At 47.4% G+C, this 20763-nt stretch overlaps 1 protein-coding gene across 1 annotated transcript in view; it reads left to right on the forward strand.

Moving 5' to 3' along the window:
* EXT1 (exostosin glycosyltransferase 1) overlaps window positions 1-20763 on the forward strand; it is a 261124-nt gene that overhangs the window by 219855 nt on the left and 20506 nt on the right. The window contains exons 5-7 of the mRNA XM_066578521.1: window positions 10915-11047; window positions 12688-12806; window positions 15043-15138. Of these exons, the coding sequence (XP_066434618.1) occupies window positions 10915-11047; window positions 12688-12806; window positions 15043-15138 (348 nt within the window). The remainder of the gene's footprint in view (window positions 1-10914; window positions 11048-12687; window positions 12807-15042; window positions 15139-20763) is intronic.

The raw sequence follows: 20763 nt of genomic DNA on the forward strand, positions 1-20763 counted from the left end.
CTCCCATGTACTATGCACACACCCCCAGCTCCCATGTACTATGCACACCCCCCCAGCTCCCATGTACTATGCACACCCCCCCCAGCTCCCATGTACTATGCACCCCCCCAGCTCCCATGTACTATGCACACACCCCCCCAGCTCCCATGTACTATGCACACACACCCCCAGCTCCCATGTACTATGCACACCCCCCCCCCCCAGCTCCCATGTACTATGCACACCCCCCCCCCCCCCAGCTCCCATGTACTATGCACACACACCCCCAGCTCCCATGTACTATGCACACACACCCCCAGCTCCCATGTACTATGCACCCCCCCCCCAGCTCCCATGTACTATGCACCCCCCCCCCCAGCTCCCATGTACTATGCACCCCCCCCAGCTCCCATGTACTATGCACCCCCCCCAGCTCCCATGTACTATGCACACACCCCCAGCTCCCATGTACTATGCACACACCCCCAGCTCCCATGTACTATGCACACACCCCCAGCTCCCATGTACTATGCACACACCCACAGCTCCCATGTACTATGCACACATACCCCCAGCTCCCATGTACTATGCACACACCCCCAGCTCCCATGTACTATGCACACATACCCCAGCTCCCATGTACTATGCACACCCCCCCCAGCTCCCATGTACTATGCACACCCCCCCCAGCTCCCATGTACTATGCACACCCCCCCCCCCAGCTCCCATGTACTATGCACACCCCCCCCCCAGCTCCCATGTACTATGCACACCCCCCCCCAGCTCCCATGTACTATGCACACCCCCCCAGCTCCCATGTACTATGCACACCCCCCCAGCTCCCATGTACTATGCACACCCCCCCAGCTCCCATGTACTATGCACACCCCCCCAGCTCCCATGTACTATGCACCCCCCCAGCTCCCATGTACTATGCACACACACCCCCAGCTCCCATGTACTATGCACACACACCCCCAGCTCCCATGTACTATGCACACACACCCCCAGCTCCCATGTACTATGCACACACCCCCCCAGCTCCCATGTACTATGCACACACCCCCCCAGCTCCCATGTACTATGCACACACACCCCCAGCTCCCATGTACTATGCACACACCCCCCCAGCTCCCATGTACTATGCAACCACACCCCCCCAGCTCCCATGTACTATGCAACCACACCCCCCCAGCTCCCATGTACTATGCACACACACCCCCCCAGCTCCCATGTACTATGCACACACACCCCCAGCTCCCATGTACTATGCACACCCCCCCCAGCTCCCATGTACTATGCACACCCCCCCCCAGCTCCCATGTACTATGCACACCCCCCCCCCAGCTCCCATGTACTATGCACACCCCCCCCCCCAGCTCCCATGTACTATGCACCCCCCCCCCAGCTCCCATGTACTATGCACCCCCCCCCAGCTCCCATGTACTATGCACCCCCCCCCCCAGCTCCCATGTACTATGCACCCCCCCCCCAGCTCCCATGTACTATGCACCCACCCCCAGTCATCCCAGCTCCCATGTACTATGCACACATAAAGTTGCCACCTTTTGTCACGAAACAATACCGGCCATGATAAAAAAAGACGTGATAGATTAACCCAGCGCCAGCTTCAAATTGGCTGGCGCTGGCTAGCCAAGCAGAGCATTATCTTTGCTGGAAGCGGGAAATTCAAGTCCCGCTTCCAGAAAGAAATGCTCTGCCGGCACGGAGGACATCGCAGTGTGATTACTAGCGGGGAGCTGTGGCACCTCTGTTGGGAATCGCTCAGAATACCAGCCTCAGTGTCAGATGGGCGGTCGGGGCTGATACTCAAAAATACCAGTCTGTAATATGACCGCAGAATACCGGCCAGGATGGTGAATTACCGACCGGGTGGCAACCCTATGCACACCCCCTGCTTCCATGTACTATACAAACACCCCAGTCATCCCAGCTCCCATGTGCTATGCACACCCCCCCAGCTCCCATGTACTATGCACACACACCCAGCTCCCATGTGCTATGCACACACCCCCAGCTCCCATGTACTATGCACACACCCCCAGCTCCCATGTACTATGCACACACCCCCAGCTCCCATGTACTATGCACACACCCCCAGCTCCCATGTACTATGCACCCCCCCCAGCTCCCATGTACTATGCACCCCCCCCAGCTCCCATGTACTATGCACACACCCCCAGCTCCCATGTACTATGCACACACCCCCAGCTCCCATGTACTATGCACACACCCCCAGCTCCCATGTACTATGCACACACCCCCAGCTCCCATGTACTATGCACACACCCCCAGCTCCCATGTACTATGCACACACCCCCAGCTCCCATGTACTATGCACACACCCCCAGCTCCCATGTACTATGCACACACCCCCAGCTCCCATGTACTATGCACACACCCCCAGCTCCCATGTACTATGCACACACCCCCAGCTCCCATGTACTATGCACACACCCCCAGCTCCCATGTACTATGCACACACCCCCAGCTCCCATGTACTATGCACACACCCCCAGCTCCCATGTACTATGCACACCCCCCCCAGCTCCCATGTACTATGCACACCCCCCCCCAGCTCCCATGTACTATGCACACCCCCCCAGCTCCCATGTACTATGCACACCCCCTCCCCCAGCTCCCATGTACTATGCACACCCCCTCCCCCAGCTCCCATGTACTATGCACACCCCCCCCCCCAGCTCCCATGTACTATGCACACCCCCCCCCCCCAGCTCCCATGTACTATGCACACACCCCCAGCTCCCATGTACTATGCACACCCCCCCCAGCTCCCATGTACTATGCACACCCCCCCAGCTCCCATGTACTATGCACACCCCCCCAGCTCCCATGTACTATGCACACCCCCCCAGCTCCCATGTACTATGCACACCCCCCCAGCTCCCATGTACTATGCACACACACCCCCAGCTCCCATGTACTATGCACACCCCCTCCCCCAGCTCCCATGTACTATGCACACCCCCCCCCCAGCTCCCATGTACTATGCACACCCCCCCCCCAGCTCCCATGTACTATGCACCCCCCCAGCTCCCATGTACTATGCACACCCCCTCCCCCAGCTCCCATGTACTATGCACACCCCCTCCCCCAGCTCCCATGTACTATGCACACCCCCTCCCCCAGCTCCCATGTACTATGCACACCCCCCCCCCAGCTCCCATGTACTATGCACCCCCCCCCAGCTCCCATGTACTATGCACCCCCCCCCAGCTCCCATGTACTATGCACCCCCCCCCCAGCTCCCATGTACTATGCACCCCCCCCCCCAGCTCCCATGTACTATGCACCCCCCCCAGCTCCCATGTACTATGCACCCCCCCAGCTCCCATGTACTATGCACCCCCCCCCCAGCTCCCATGTACTATGCACCCCCCCCCAGCTCCCATGTACTATGCACACACCCCCCAGCTCCCATGTACTATGCACACCCCCCCCAGCTCCCATGTACTATGCACACCCCCCCCCCCCAGCTCCCATGTACTATGCACACCCCCTCCCCCAGCTCCCATGTACTATGCACACCCCCTCCCCCAGCTCCCATGTACTATGCACACCCCCTCCCCCAGCTCCCATGTACTATGCACACCCCCCCCCAGCTCCCATGTACTATGCACACCCCCCCCAGCTCCCATGTACTATGCACCCCCCCCAGCTCCCATGTACTATGCACCCCCCCCAGCTCCCATGTACTATGCACCCCCCCCAGCTCCCATGTACTATGCACCCCCCCCCAGCTCCCATGTACTATGCACCCCCCCCCAGCTCCCATGTACTATGCACCCCCCCCAGCTCCCATGTACTATGCACCCCCCCCCAGCTCCCATGTACTATACGCACCCCCCCCAGCTCCCATGTACTATACTCCCCCCCCCCCCCAGCTCCCATGTACTGTGCACACCACCCCCCCAGCTCCCATGTACTGTGCACACCCCCCCCCCTGCCCAGCTCCCATGTACTATGCACCCCCCCCCAGCTCCCATGTACTATGCACCCCCCCCAGCTCCCATGTACTATGCACCCCCCCCCCCCAGCTCCCATGTACTATGCACCCCCCCCCAGCTCCCATGTACTATGCACACACACCCCAGCTCCCATGTACTATGCACACACCCCCCCCAGCTCCCATGTACTATGCACACCCCTCCCCCAGCTCCCATGTACTATGCACACCCCCCCCCCAGCTCCCATGTACTATGCACACCCCCCCCCAGCTCCCATGTACTATGCACACCCCCCCCCCCAGCTCCCATGTACTATGCACCCCCCCCCCAGCTCCCATGTACTATGCTCCCCCCCAGCTCCCATGTACTATGCACACCACCCCCCCAGCTCCCATGTACTGTGCACACCCCCCCCCCTGCCCAGCTCCCACGTACTATGCACCCCCCCCCCCCCCAAGCTCCCACGTACTGTGCACCCCCCCCCCCCCCCCAGCTCCCACGTACCCCATCATAGCCTCCATATACTGAACTTCTCCCACCTCCCCCTTCCTAATATCACAGCCTCCATATACTATCATATCCCCAATAGTCACAGCCCTGCTCCTGGCACACCCCACATACCCCCCTGTCTATTAACCCCACCCACAGAGGCAGAGCTGATCTCAACTTCACAATTCTGATGCAAGTTAGAATTGTGACTCAGCAAAATGGCAATTAATGAAATTAATTCCATGTATTGCCCAGCCCGCCTCTGGTATTGCAGAAAGCTGCTGAAATGAAGACCATTAGGTCAGTTCTGGCAGGTTTCCTTTCATCCTCTGGAATTCCGTGCCAGAACGGATAACCTTGTTCTTTACAGAATGCAGAAAAGTAGGATTGTTGGTCTCCGCTTCAGCAGCTTCCTACCATGACAAAGATGAGTTGGGTTCCATCCTGATCCTGTTTTTAGGATTCTGCGGTAAATTGGGAAGGAACCTGAAAATGTGATGTGAACAGGCCTGGACTCCATGTTGGAGGGTAACGTCGGTCACTGTGAGCGCAGTAGCTATAAAGTAATATACATCACAAACAATATCCAGAAGTATCTAATAATCACATGACCTTTGTTCTACAGTTAGTCCTTACACGGGGCATCATTTTCCCTACATTTTCTTTCTGTACGGTGAAATGTTTACAGGATCTACAGTAAGGAAGAGAGAAAAAAAAAAAGTTTTGCGAAGTTGTAAGAAGTCTGTTGAATTCTCCTGGTGACTTGCTGAATACTGCGCCTCTGTGCGTGCGAGACATCAATCTCTGCAGTGAAAGTCAAACTACTTCAGAGAAGACTGTGGAACGTGGCAGATACTTTATTGACTATAGACAGCTCTTTATTTCTCCATGGACGGAGCTGTATGAGGGCTTGTTTTTGCATCACGAGCTGTAGTTTTTATTGGTGCCATTTTGGGGACATATGACTATATTCCCTCTATATTCTCTCTTTTTTTTTATTGCTTTTATTACGTTTTGGGGGAGACTAAATGAACAAAGGAGGCGTTTTGTTTTTGGAGGGCTCGTTTTGTGCGTCTCTTTTAATGCATTTGCCATGTTGGGTAAAAAGTGTGTTAATTTTATTATACAATTTGTTACGGATGTGGTGAAACCAAACATGCATTTTTTCTTCAGAAAGCAAAGGAGGGGGCTCAGAGAGAGGCTTTTTTACCTGGATATTTTTTTTATTTATATTTACATCTTTTACCTTTTTTTCTTATGTATCTGTAGGGGACCTGGACCTGCGATCATATGATCACTCAGATAATACACTGTAGTACAGAAGAACTGCAGTGTATTATCAATTTTTTCGGCTATGACAAGCCATAGGTGACCCAGAGGCCATTGTCTGGCATCCAGTTGCCATGGAAATCCATCAGCCCGCGTGATTGCATTGCAGAGGGCCGATGACCTCACAGAAGGATCAAGTGTAGAGATGAGCGAGCATACTCGCTAAGGGCAATTACTCGAGAGCATTGTCCTTAGTAAGTACCTGCCCGCTCGGAAGAAAAGATTCGGGTGCCGTTGGGGAGCGCCAGGGAAAAGATCTCTCTCTCCCTCTCTTTCCCCGCTCTGCCCTGCTCACTCCCGCAACTCGCTCGAGTAATTGCCCTTAGCGAGTATGCTCGCCCATCTCTAAGTTCCATCCGTTAACCGCTTAATATGCCAAAAATAATCACTTCATGTAAGGTGTTGATAGTGGATATTGAAGTTCTTTGTGATCCCTATCATTACAGCGAGGCTCTGGCTGTTAGTTAAAGCTTGCTCCCCCTGTGCATGGCGCAGGCTCAGCTCCTAAACTCGCTCCATCTACATTCCATACAAGTATAGCATTTTATGCACACCCCTCCCCTCACATGACGTACATGTATGTCATGGGACAGGAAGGGTGCTTAAAGGGTTTGCCCTACAAGAAATTTTTAGAGTTGCACCCAGCCCATAATAATTTTTGGGATTTACACTTATTAATAGAAGAAAAAAAAAGTTCCTCTCCTTAGATATTCCAGGACTGATGTTAGGATAGCGCCACCTGCTGTTTATATCCCCAGATTTCTAGGACTAATGATAGAATAGAGCCATCTGCTGTTTATTTCCGCAGATATTCCAGGACTTCTATTTCGAATAGCGCCACCTACTGTTTCTATCCCTAGGATTAATGTTATAATAGCGCCATTTGCTGTTTCTATTGTATCTACATCAGTAATTGTTCCACCTACTCTGCCTGGTTTTTCTCTCTGCTCCATTGGGTATGTGGAGGGACCAGTGGTGCGGTGAGCTGCTGCTTCTACAGTTGCTGCGTCTTCTCCAATGTCAGAAGAGATGTTAAGCAAATGATGGGAGTAAGGCCTCGTTAACACGGACGACAAAGTTGTGCGATTTTTCTCGCGTTGAGAATGCTATAAATATGCTATAAATGTATGTGAAGCCCATGCTTTTCCTAGGGGTTCCTTCACATTTGTGATGTTTTGTAGCATGCAACATTGCGAGCCAAAATCTTGATATGCAGCGACTCGTGAGGTTTTGTAGCCCATGTTTCCCTTTGGAGCCTTCCTCTCTGTTGCATCTCATTGCACGAAAACGCGATTGTTTTTGTGTGTGTGATGGAACTTTGACAGTAGGAATCAGAGCCCTAAACTAAGCCCTAGCTGCAGGATAATATAAAAAAAAAATACATCACCTTAGAAGCGATGTTGGCTCCTTGTTCTCCCCGGGCTGTGGCACTGGCCGGAGATTGAAAAATTCCCGCCTCCAAAAAGCACTGCTTCTGATTGGCTGAGCATCACAGCACTCAGTTAATCAGAGCCAGCGCTCAATGAATGGCTGTGATTGGTTTATCAAGCACTGACTGTGATTGGCTAAGCCTTACAACACTCAACCAATTAGGGGCAGCGCTTCCAGGAGGTGGGTATTTTTCGATCTCCAGCGAGGAGAGATGATGAACAACAGTGCCAGGGACCAGGAAGAAGATGCAGCCGAGCCGAACAGCGTTTCCAAGGTGATATATTCTTTTTTTCCTTTTTTTTTCCGGTGTAGGGCCTATATTTCAACACCGCTCACCCCAACCCCCCCCCCCCTAAAATAAATCTTCGCAGGAAGTGCCGCAAAGTCGTGTGACTTTATAGTACCACTTGCGACTTTGTAGCGCCACATGGGACGACTGTCAGGTGCAGCCCTCCCAGCAACTATTGCTCCTTTGCTTTCATACACTTTTTTGCGATAGTCTGCCAGAGACGGTGAGATCCCTCGCTCATCTGAGTGATTACACGGGCCGGTAGTTGCCCCAATACAGGCACCTTTAAGCAGCGTCACTGCAAAGAAGCATGGCTAAGTAGGTGTGTCCACCTTTTAACAATTGCTGAAGTGGACACAGAATAGAAACATTAGGTGGCGCTAGTCTAACATTAGTTCTGGAATATCTTGGGATAGAAACATTTTTTAATGCTGGTAAATACAAAAAAATGTTTAATTAAGGACTGTATTTATAATTCTGAATGACAATTGCTTTAAAGAAAACCTGGCACATCCTATAACACGACAAACTAAGTAATGGTGCTTCTAGGACAGGGAATGTGGTGTCTGGGGGTGTACTGCTTATACGTACCGGCTCCCCATTCCCATGCGGTCACCAGTGGGAGTCAGCACCCTGGCTATGAGCATAGCTCTCTTCTTTGGTCCGTGTGCTTCCATAGAGAACGGTAAAGTGTGTGCGCAATGACTGAAGAACAGCATGCAATTCTCTCATCCAGGGCGACAACTTATTTGCATGCCCTTTTTCCCAGGGAGCATTGCCTGGCAATAAGACTCCTAATGCCAACTTGGCGGTCTCTCCAAGGAACAACAGCCTATCCTTAGGCCTCAGTGAAGAACAGTGCATTATGAATCCACAATGCATATCTCAGGTGTCCATATTCCGGCATTATATAGAGATGACTACGGTGGTTTCTATTGCCTGAGACCATGTTAATAAATCATTCACACTCCATTACTGGAAGATAAACGGGGAGAGGTCACCCAGAGAGCCGAGCGCAAGGGTCACCGTATGAGCTGTTCTACGTGATACATATATCTCTTTTCTCTATCACCCCCCCTCTCTCTCTCTCTCCGTTTTGCTCATAGACTTCTCACCATTTACCTTTTCACCCAGCCAATCAATGAAAATTGAATTTTTCAGTTTGAGCCTTTTGGCCTTCAGATGTGTTCGTCGGTGAGCGAGAGCGATACGAGAGCCGAGGACAGCTGACCGCAGATGGCATGCCATGTTAATTTTGCCATCGAGTCGTGAACTCTGCACCCGAATACCAGGCAAACTAATTATTTGTACAAATTGGTTTTCAGCGCAGTATTTATACTTGGCCTTGCTCGTTATGAAGGCCCAAGCCACGTAGGTTAAAATGTTACCACAGTAATTACCGCATTGGGGGATACTCTGAGAATGAAAATAACATAAGATCCTACATCGCGCTGTTATTATTTAAAGCCGTAAATCTGTAGTTGAAAACCTTCGGTATTAATGTGGCTTATTTTAATGTGTTCTGCATACACGGGCTGCACTGCGCGGCTCTCTATCAAGTTAATGACGTATTAATGTACTGTAAATGATTTAGGACATCACCGGCTTCGTGGTGGAAGCAGAACTTTTTGCATATAATACAGATATTTCAAAAGCTACTTTAAATACGGCGCACTAGGTCTCGGAGCATCGCCGCATTGATCTTGGAGATGGATAAACCAATTCAATCATACTATTGACGAAATGCAGTCCCATCATATATTACAATTATTACATTCATTACTTTTCAGGAACCCTGGTAATGTCCAATATAGAGGAATCTATTATTCCGGGGATGTAGTTTCTTTTTTTTTTTTTTTTTTAGCATTTCTTTTTATTTTTGCGTATTATTTTACATCTAAACTTTTTCAAGTACTTCTCCTTGGTCAAAGGGGTTAACCGTAACTTTTCTTTTTTGTTGACATCCTCAGGATAGTTCATCAATAAATGATCGGCGGTGTTTGCTGCTCAGGATCACTGCCGATCCCCGCTGTCAGTCCAGACAGTGCTGGAAGGCGTGATTTGGTAGTGCCAGGTACAGCTCTCACTGCATCTTTCAGGGGTCAGCTGATTGGCGGGGATCCGGAGTGGTAGCCCCCACCACTCAGCTGTTCATGACCTATTCTGAGGATAGATCATCGATTAGAAAAAAGTCCCAAAATTCCCAGACAACCCCTTTTAAACCACTTTCAAAATTACCGCTCCCGGTCTTGCTTCCGGCACGTCAACAAACGGCTTATTTTTGCCACAGATGCCACAGCCAGTCGGGCATTGGCTCTTGAATGATGGCTTGTACAGGGTCTAGTCAGGAGCAGCGGTAAACCACACTCAGGCTCTGTCCTTCACCTTGAGGCCAGCTAGCAGACTCTCTTCTGCTCGGACCGTGCCCAACTGCATCACTACCCTACCGTGACTCAGACATTTATAATCCTAGCCATTGCCTGGTAACAGATCCTCCCCCGCGGTTCCTGCTCTGTACATCATGTCACACAAAACCTGCACATAGGGACACAAAAGTAAACCTAATAGACCATTTTTATCATAACACAAACAGGGCTAAAAAAAAACCTCTTGAAGCTGTATTCAGACGGCCAAGAAAAAGTTGCACAAGTCTTATTGGACAGCTCATGAACATCCCATCTATGTCCTGTCCGATGTGCCAGACTTCACATTTGCATGTCCTAATCTCACCTGCGAATCGGACCAGGACAGGACATGCAACGATTTTTCAAACTCGGACTATCAGTCTTAAGTGAAAAATTGCAAGTGTGAATCAACCGATTTGGATGATTGGGTTCTTTTTCCGTAAGAGTTCTGATCAACTCAGATAGAACTTGCACGGAAAACTCGCCTGTGCTATTCTTGCCGTCGAAAACGCCAAAAACCTGAGTCTAGTGGCCCCAGATAACCTGCCCGAAGAGTGGGGTAAAAGAAGTAGGGGTAGACGGAACAACCGCCCACTCAGGGTGGATGGACATTAGCCAGTAAGGACTTCTATGTATATTTTGCTAATCCTAAAAATGTATTGGAAGACTTTTTTTTTATTTTTTTGACAATTTTTAATTTTTTTTTCCCCATTTTTGATGATACACAGTGTTTTTGCTCAGGAGCAGTGCTGCCTCCGCAGCTGTCCAGTTCCCCGTAGTCGCCGCAGAGCGCCCTCTTTCTGGTTATTCAGCAGTTCGGCAGCCTGAATAGATAACAATGTCCGCGGCCGCTCTCAGCAAGACGCCTTGATAGCGATGCTTAGCTAACTGCTGATTGAAGAGGACGCTCGGGTGAAAATGGCTCAAGCGAAGTGTTCCCTTCAGCTTGTTTCTTTCTTTTTCTATTTTTTTAAATCCTTTTATTTTTTTATTCTCTTTCCAGATAATTCAGGACAGAATTTTCAAGCACATATCACGCAACAGTTTAATATGGAACAAGCATCCTGGAGGACTCTTTGTGCTGCCCCAGTACTCATCATATCTAGGCGATTTTCCCTACTACTACGCTAATCTAGGTAAGTGATTCCTCTTCGTGACCCGATGATGAAGGGGTCTCCAACTGAATATATCCATCCTCCTGGCCATCAATTTAGACAAAAGGCTGTTTGTACAGATTGCATAGACGATGCGCCGTAGCACTAAGGATTTGGATAACTGTTCAGGCTGCAAAAGTGGAAAATACATTTTATTTTATGTTTCCAAATAAAGAATAAAAATATTAACTTGTAGTTAATAGAATTTTATGTTCTATTTTAGTATAGTGCCAAAGAGTGCTGAAATAATACCGCTATAAAGTGCTCAAATAATATCCGTTATACAAACAATTGTCAGTGTTCAAATAATGCAACTATACATAGCCCAACTGATATTGCAATAAAGTGCTCAGATAATACTACTACTATACAGTGCCCACATACTATTGCCAAAAAGTGCTCAGATAATACTACTACTATACAGTGCCCACATACTATTGCCAAAAAGTGCTCAGATAATACTACTACTATACAGTGCCCACATACTATTGTCATAAAGTGCTCAGATAATACTACTACTATACATTGCCAACATACTATTGCCAAAAAGTGCTCAGATAATACTACTACTATACAGTGCCCACATACTATTGCCAAAAAGTGCTCAGATAATACTACTACTATACATTGCCCACATACTATTGCCAAAAAGTGCTCAGATACTACTACTATACAGTGCCCACATACTATTGCCAAAAAGTACTCAGATAATACTACTACTATACAGTGCCCACATACTATTGTCATAAAGTGCTTAGATAATACTACTACTATACATTGCCAACATACTATTGTCATAAAGTGCTCAGATAATACTACTACTATACATTGCCCACATACTATTGCCAAAAAAGTGCTCAGATAATACTACTACTATACAGTGCCCACATACTATTGTCATAAAGTGCTTAGATAATACTACTACTATACATTGCCAACATACTATTGTCATAAAGTGCTCAGATAATACTACTACTATACAGTGCCCACATACTATTGCCAAAAAGTGCTTAATACCACACTACAGTGCCCAAATAATACTGCTATAAAGTGCCCAAATACTACTGTAATGTACTGAAATACCACTATACAGTGCCCAAAAATACTACCATAATCTGCTCAACTAATAACACTATACATTGCCTGAACAATGCTGCCATAAAGTTCTCAAATTATATCAATATCCATTGCCAGAAAGTTCTTAAATACCACCATAAAGTGCCCAAATAATACTCACATAAAGTCCTCAAATTACACCACTGTTGCCCAACTAATATTGCTGAATAGCGCTGTACAATGCCCAAATGATTGAGCAAAAAGAACCGCCATACAATGCCCAAATTACAGCATTATACAGTAGTCACACCCTCACATAGTACCTATATAACAGACAAGTATAATGTAAAGGTAACCATAATCGGCTTTACCACACGAGTGTATACACACACACAAACTACTGGAAGTTGCTGATTGCGCCCGCTTTTTCCTTTCCCCTGCGTAAGTTTATTCTGGTGCTTAGTAACATAGCCAAATCTGTATACTCTGCTTTTCATGCCACATAGAAGGTTATCGTTCACTTGCAGTCAATGGATTATTTATTTATTTTTTTTTATTGTTTTCAGGTGTAAAATCCCCAACAAAGTTTACCGCAGTCATCCATGCTGTGACGCCGCTGGTCTCCCAGTCCCAGCCAATCCTGAAGCTGCTGGTCGCTGTAGCAAAGTCTCAGTACTGTCATCAGGTACTCAATATTCAGTCCCATCGCATCATTAGTGCTCACAAGATGTGATGTCGTAATGTTATTCCTAATTGGATAAAAACCCTAAATACAATTCTGACTGCCTTCTCCCGCCACTAGAGGGAGCTTACTGCTTACACATGAGTTCGGTATATAAACTGTAAGATCTCCAGCTCCCTCTGGTGGTGTCAGCTGGAATGTCAATGCTGTACCAGAATAAAGGGTGTTCCATACACTTTTAAAGAGGTTGTCCAGCAGTATAATAAAAGTTTTTCTGGCAGATGTTCTAAAATAGCAACCAACTATTACTCCTCCGTCCGATCCACCTCTAATGCTCCGGTGGTCCCTGCCAGTCTGCAGAAAGTTTAGTGCTCCATGCCTCAATAACATTGATTTCAATGAGAGCCGTGTCTGCAGTTACAAGCATCGGCCACTACACGGAGGCTTTCACTCCAACCTCTGTATCATTGCAGTGCTGGCAGCATGTGCCTGCTCAGCTGATCGGTTGGGGTCCCATGCGACGGTCCCCAGCGATCAACTATTGATGACCTATCCTGATAGGTCATCAATGGTATTTCCCTGGAAACTCCTTTTAATACAGATGCTTTAGGACAACTCATTTACGATGTGTTAAGAAATTCATTATCCCCGCGTTGTGGACCAAAAGGTGGCTGTTCACTTGATTCATTTGCATGTGTGTATTTTTGTTTATTTTTTCTTAAAAGGGATTGTTGGGGAAGTGGGGGGAGGGGAAACGAAAATACTCGCCTCTTCAATCTACTGCCGATCCAGCGCGGTTACTGGCCACACGGTTCACATCTGCGGTATGCATAACTTTTTCCTGCTCCTGGGGGTGATTTAGAAAAGTAGAATGTAGGATCCATCCGATGACCGAAACAAGCGGCCCTGGGCAGATCCTGCTGACTATAATGAGGTCCAAGTAGCTTCCACCAGATGAAATAGCATCGTATGCTGGACTATTTCTTCCGTGGTTTTATGCTGGATCGGTGCCGCAGCCTCCAATGCAGATGTAAACTTAGCCTTACTGACTTCACCACCGCTTCTCCTTGGATCAGCTGGGGATTGATGCGGTTGGTGCGCAGTTTGGGTTAGTTTTGCGGTTTTTTTTTTTCTAAATTAAAAGCAAAGTTCTGTCCGGGGATAAAAGGGGAAAGTGTCTGACTTGTTGGCATTCTTTTCTGCCAATGTCGCTCTGATCCACCGGTTTGGGATCTTGTCTTCAGCTGTCCATGATGGCCACTGTAATTTTCTGACTACAGTAATGCACACTGTGCACTGCTCAGTGATTGGTCAGCAGTGATTATAAGAGCAGTGCTGGCCAATCAGAAAGCAGGTATAGCGCATTGATGATCTAACACTACTAATGCACTGTGTGGAAGAGGTAGTCTAAAGATTGCATCGGCCATCTTGGACAGCTAAAAATGGGACCCAGAACTGGCAAATCAGAAGGGTATCGGCACAGAACACCAATAGCAGGTGATAGAACTGCCCTTTGTGGTCCCAGACCCGGAGTGTGGCTTTAAACCATTTATTTTAGGACATTTGTAACTTGTTTATTTTTTTTTTTCAACTCTGGCAATCCCTTAAAAGGGAACCTGTCATCAACTTTGAGCACCATAAACTAAGTTACGGTGCTCATAGGCCCACTTCCAAGGAGTCCGAGGATGTAGAGTTATACTCACCTGGCTCCCTGTTACCGAACTGTCATCCTCAAAAGTCAGTACCAGCAGACTCCTCTAGGGTAGTGCACAAGCACAGCTGCAGAAAGGTGCGTGCGTGCGCACAGCGGACCCATCCCTGTAGGCTGCATACATGCCATTCTCTGCAAGAGTATGCGCTCCGCTGCAGAATGTGTCCGCTGGTGCCAACTTCTGCAGATGACAGCAGGGGAACTGGGAGCCGTGTGAGTATAAAAACCACATCCCTGGCCTGCTTGGAACCCGGCCTACGAGCCCCAGAACTTAGTTTATTGTGCTCATAGGTGGTGACCGGTTCCCTGTAAACATTGTCTGTTTATATTCTATGCATACCTATTTTCCTGCATACCCTTTTCTGTAATTTCATGCTTGCTTTTTGTTTCTAGCAACCTCTAAGCAAAATTATTCAGTTTTTTTGTTTTTTCGAACGTTTTTCCAGCGATGCTTTAATTTGAGGAATATTCCGTGGAGAGAAGCTTACTGCTGGAATATTTATGTATCTGTTTATTATATTTTTCCAGATCATAGTCTTGTGGAATTGTGACAAGCCGCTCCCTGCCAAACACCGCTGGCCTGCCACTGCTGTGCCTGTCATAGTTATTGAAGGGGAGAGCAAGGTGAGACAATTGTGCTGCTCAGCCCTTTTATCCATGGAACACAAGCCAGCGCTTGATTAAAAATGAGAGAAGCCATCTTTACAGGCCGTCTCCTCTCTACCATGAATGAGTTAACGGGTTGTTACTTACTGGCATTAGACTGGAATAATTGCAAGTAACCTGGTATTGAAGCAAGCACCCTGAAGACCACCCTGGGCTTTACAATAGGATCAGATGAGTCTTCCCAATTCTTTCTATCCTAAAGGGGTTATCTGGGGACATAGTTCAAAAACTTCTTCAGCCTCCGGTAGTAAAATAAGATAATTCATACTCGCCCTTCCACGCTTCCCGCTGCTGCGATCTCGCCAGCTCTTCTGTCCCTACAGGTCCTCACTTCCCCGTGCATAGAGGTGGCGATGACATCCCTGACAAAAGGGCCACCGGACCGATGCAGCCAATGAGTTAGCAAGAGTGGCTCAATTAATAATATTTAGGAATTGTTAATTAAGCAGGTCACAAATTATATTTTTCGTGCAGGTGCCAGCCTGTTGTTGGATTGACTCGTTCACATATACTAAGCTCATGAAGGCTTGACCCACACTAGACTCTGTTGTAAATGTCCCTTGAAGGTGATTGATTTTAAAGGGGTTTCAAACACTTGATGGCATTTCCTCAAAAGTTGAAAAAACCTCTGGTTTTAGGCAAAAATTCTGTCTCCGGGAAGATACATATTTCTTGCATTAGTTTTTCTCTGCTACCTCTACAATCCTTCAGTTCCAAATCCCATTTTTAGTTGTCCAAGGTGGCTGCAGCATCTTTCTAACTACCTATTGCAAACGGTGTACTGCTCTTTGATTGGCCAGTGTTTATCAACTGAGCAACTCTAGCCAATTAGAGACCTAGTATAATTCATTGGTAGTCTAACACTACCAATGCAATCTGGGAGATTTGGTAAAATCTGAAGAATACACCCGTCATGTTGGATAGCCAAAAACAGGCCCCAGAACCAGTGGATTAGAGGGATGGCGGAGTCAGCAACTGCCTGCAAAACTCCTCCCTCCTGTTTCGGTCTTGACATTTGTCCCGAAGCCTGAAAATTGATCTTTGGGAACGAATGATCACTGATGCTATAGTTTGTCCCCATGGGCCAGCTGTACCTCTCCCTGTTCATGTGGAATGATGTACTGCCAATTTATCAGCTGTCTAACATTTTTGTGCTTGCTCAAACGGGCTGATCAGCCAATGAATGAGGGTTTGGTCGCCGGCTAATCGTTGATCCCGTTTACACTGCCCAACTGTCAGGCGAACGAGCGTTCTGAGGACCGATTGAACCCGATAATCGGAACGTGAAAAAAGGGACTTTAGAAACTGAGGGGACAGTTGGGTAGTTTCTGTAACTTCTGCCTTGAGCACCAAGATACATTGTTCCAGCCCTTGCAATATGGTTGGGAGGTTGCCCAGATTTATTGGTCACTATGCCATTTTCTGTAAAACTCCACATATTGTACATTGGATGGCGCAATGGTTAAAAGACAGCCTGGTGTCCTCCTGTCACAAATAAACTTCATTTTTGTAAGAAACTCTGCGACGTGAATGAAGAACAGAACACAATCTCTGTTAAATTGGCAGCTAATGGTTTCTGCCTGCGCCAGTGGACATGTAAACTGCATCAGGAGGGTTTCTGGTACACTGAGCCCACTTGGATATTTTTCTTTAAGCCATGCAAGCACAATGATCCTTTTAAAATTCTTAAACACAGCGCTTCTTCACCTTGTATAAGTACTGACCTTGATGCTGTTTTTTTTTTTCTCTTCCCACAAACAAGTCTCCTGTGTGCACCCAGGCATGGGGTAGTGTTTGTGCGGCCTCCTTCTGTCGAAGGCTCTGCTCTGTGCCAGGCATCAGCAAACACACAGATGCTTTGGTTGGGGGGAAAAGTAAAAATTTTGACAGCTGATGGTCAAAAGTCGTTAACCCTCCTTTTCAATATTAAGATTTTATCTTTTTTTTTGGGGGGGGGGGGGTCTAAGGGGGAAGTTCAAATCCAAAAAGTTTTCGTCTTCATTAAAATATTACATTTAAAGAGAACCTGTCAAATAGTGCAGCTCGATTGGCAGAGCAGGAGGAGCTGAGCAAATCGATGTATAGTGTTGTGGACAAGGACTCAGTAAAACATGTGATTTATTGATCTAAACCCCTGCTCATTCCAGGCTTAGGAGTCCAGTGGGCGGTTCTATTTCTGATTGACATCCCTCCCTTTATGACTGGGTGGTTTCCCCGTCAAACCATAATGCAGGTGAGCTCAGGCAGGACTGAAACTCCCATTGAGCAGTAAAACGCCACACCTGCCACTATCGATCAAAGATTAAGACCGCCCACTGGACTCCTGAGCCCTGAATGGGTAGAAGTTTAGACCAAAAAATTACAAGTTATACCAGATCTTTTACCACCAAATAATATATCACTGTTCAGCTTTTCCTGCTCTATTACCTGCTGCCTGCATAAGAGTGATGACTTCTCTTTAATATGTACGCAAATTATTTGTATAATTACACAATTCTCCCTTAGGATTTTTTCACATTTTTGGAAATTCCCTTTTTGCAGCAATCTGATTGTTCCATTGTGCCTTATTATAGGAAGCTTTGAACAGACATGACTGATTCCATGTATCCAGGACCTGATGGGCTATTTCAGCTGGTCTTTAGCCTATGCTTGACTAGTAGGTGTTGGATTATATTGGACTCCCAACTATGGTACCAGTTGTATTACTGGTGTTTGTCTTATGGAACAAGTGGCCTTGGCACTTTTTGGCACCCGGGTGCTGACGCAGCTGCTACCTCTGTCCCTTCCCTACCACAGCTAGTTCTTTAGCACTAAAGGTCCTGACTATCATTTCAACCACATGTAGGGCTAGGTTTCCTTTTGGTTCTCCACATATTTTTTTTTCTTTTTGTTTTTTTTTCTTACGAAATTTGTCCTGGTCTGTGTTTTTGTAGAATTAACTGAAGTTCTAATGTGATCACCATGGGCTAAAATGCTGGTTTGGCAAGTAGCCCAACCGGCACCATATATGAAAGAGGTTTTCCCTTCTATTGTATATCATCCATAAATGTAAGAATTAATCCATGAGCGAAAACCTTAATCGGTATATTTTGTATACATATATCCACTTTCATCCCAATTCAGCAAGTATGTTTGTCCACAGCATCTCCAGTCCAGACATGTCTCGAAATCCATTTCAGTAGAGCACATCACTCCTGATTACAGGCCTCCAGAGGAGTGATGGAGTGTCTGCCACCCTGTCAGATAGCGGGTCGTTTCTGAGACGTTAATAAATACATCATGGAACTTTTGCACGCAGCTCTGAGGTTTAAGGGAAGAGTTCAGCAGCCGGTGGCCTTGGAATGATTTAATCCCTTAATAGTTGCTGTAGACTAAGACTGTATCGGGTCCAGTGCTGACGTGAGAAAGTGCAAGGAAATGACCTTCTATTGGCTGAATCTTTTTGCCTAGTGCTCTACTTATTGCAAATAATTTGGGGGATTTGTAACTTTTTGAATTTTTCACTCGGAAATTAAAAAACAAATTGTCACTTTTTTGAAGTTCTAAATGAATACAGTGATTTATAGCTCCAGTTAAATTTCATAGCTTCATCTCCAAGTCCTAGTATTGGCTTAAGATTTCAATTGGCCCAATACAACAATGGGGTGCTGAAACTGTGTTTAGATGCAAAAGGGAGGAGAAGGCGACTTCGGGTGTCCTCTGTGACATATTGTTCAGACTCTAGCAGCCTGTTTATGGGACATCAATGGCGATACAGGTCCGCACTCGATCGCTGAGCTCTGTTATTGGCTACAGCAGCTATGACATCCCATACAAAGGTTGACTGCAGCCTGTAACAAACATGGGGCACGGAGGACTGAGCAGTGGTGCGGGAGATGTAAGGAGCTGGGGGAGGTGAGTATATGACTGTTATGTTGCATCAGGAACATGGTTTTGAACAAAAAAAACATCTCTGACAACCCCTTTAATGTAGAAATGGCCACCTTATTATAGACACCCATTTAGTCACACATTGGACTTCCTTTGGCCTCTCCGAACCCCAGCTGTTCGTCATGACGTAGATTCCACTAGGTGATGAAATTTTTCTGCAGCGGTATCGGCCCCTGTGGACAGGAAGCTGCTTCTAGTTGCTGCAGATTAGATGAATGTGCTGACATGTTCTGACCAGCTAACAGGAAGGGGTCATCGATTCATGCTGCTTGTGCCAAATTCTGACGACTTATATAATAATAATCTTTATTTGTATAGCGCCAACATATTCCGCAGCGCTTACATAGACAGGGGGGATACAGAAAGACAAAAGTACAAAAAATTACAGAACCACGGTTACAATCGTAATCAGCTGATGGAAACAATAGGGGTGCGGGTCCTGCTCCAACGAGCTTACATACTACAAGTAATGGGGTGATACAGAAGGTAAAATGGCTGGAGGTGTGCACAGTATCGCGTGCTGGAGAGTGAGGGATGCTATATACAGACAACAGTCAGACATTTAGCTATGCGACGGCAGGATCAATATGACTACAGGAGCGGTTTATGGTGGCTAGCAGGGATTGCAGTCAGTAGGTCAGGGAACATGTTATCAGGCAGTGTACAGAAGGGTTTGTTTAGGGAATGCGGTATGCATCCCTGAAGAGGTGCGTTTTTAGAGCACGCCTGAAGTTTTTCGAGTCCTGGATTGCCCGGATGTTCTTTGGTAATGCGTTCCAGAGGACCGGTGCTGCTCTGGAGAAGTCTTGGAGGCGGGAGTGAGAAGTTCGAATTAGAGGGGTGTGCAGTCTAGTTTCGTTTGCCGAGCGGAGAGCCCGGGCTGGGTGATGGATTGAGATGAGGGAGGCGATATAGGGGGGCGCTGCACTGTGGAGGGCTTTGTGGATGAAGGTAATAAGTTTAAATTGAATTCTGTATTTAACTGGCAGCCAGTGCAGTGACCGGCACAGGGCAGAGGCATCTGAGTAGCGGCTGGACAGTAATATGAGCCTGGCTGCCGCATTCAGGATGGATTGGAGAGGGTAGAGTCTGGTGCAGGGGAGGCCGACCAGCAAGGAGTTGCAATAATCGAGCCGTGAGTCGATGAGGGCAACAATAAGCGTTTTCAGCGTGTCTATGGTGAGAAAGGAGCGGATTCTTGAGATGTTCTTTAGGTGCAGCCGACCTGTTCGGGCCACTGACTGGATGTAGGGAGTAAATGAGAGATCTGAGTCGAATATGACCCCAAGGCAGCGGGCATGTTGTTTGGGAGTTATGGTGACGCCACACACTGAGATGGAGATGTCAGGAGGAGGTCGGTTGGTGGAAGGAGGAAACACCAGTAAGTCAGTTTTAGAGAGGTTTAGTTTTAGGTAGAGAGAGGACATGGTGTTAGAGACAGCAGACAGACAGTTGGTGATGTTTTGGAGGAAAGGTGCAGAGATGTCACGGGAAGAGGTGTATAACTGGGTGTCATCAGCATAGAGGTGGTAATGGAGGCCAAAGCTCCTGATGGTTTATCAGCACGAAGCAACAGAAATCTGGCTGCATCTAACCAGGCGCTGTTTTTTTCAATGCGCAGAGATCCAATTTTTGTGCTAGAATCCTACTTTT

Source organism: Eleutherodactylus coqui, chromosome 9 (assembly GCF_035609145.1).
Source record: "Eleutherodactylus coqui strain aEleCoq1 chromosome 9, aEleCoq1.hap1, whole genome shotgun sequence".
Taxonomy (NCBI): domain Eukaryota; kingdom Metazoa; phylum Chordata; class Amphibia; order Anura; family Eleutherodactylidae; genus Eleutherodactylus; species Eleutherodactylus coqui.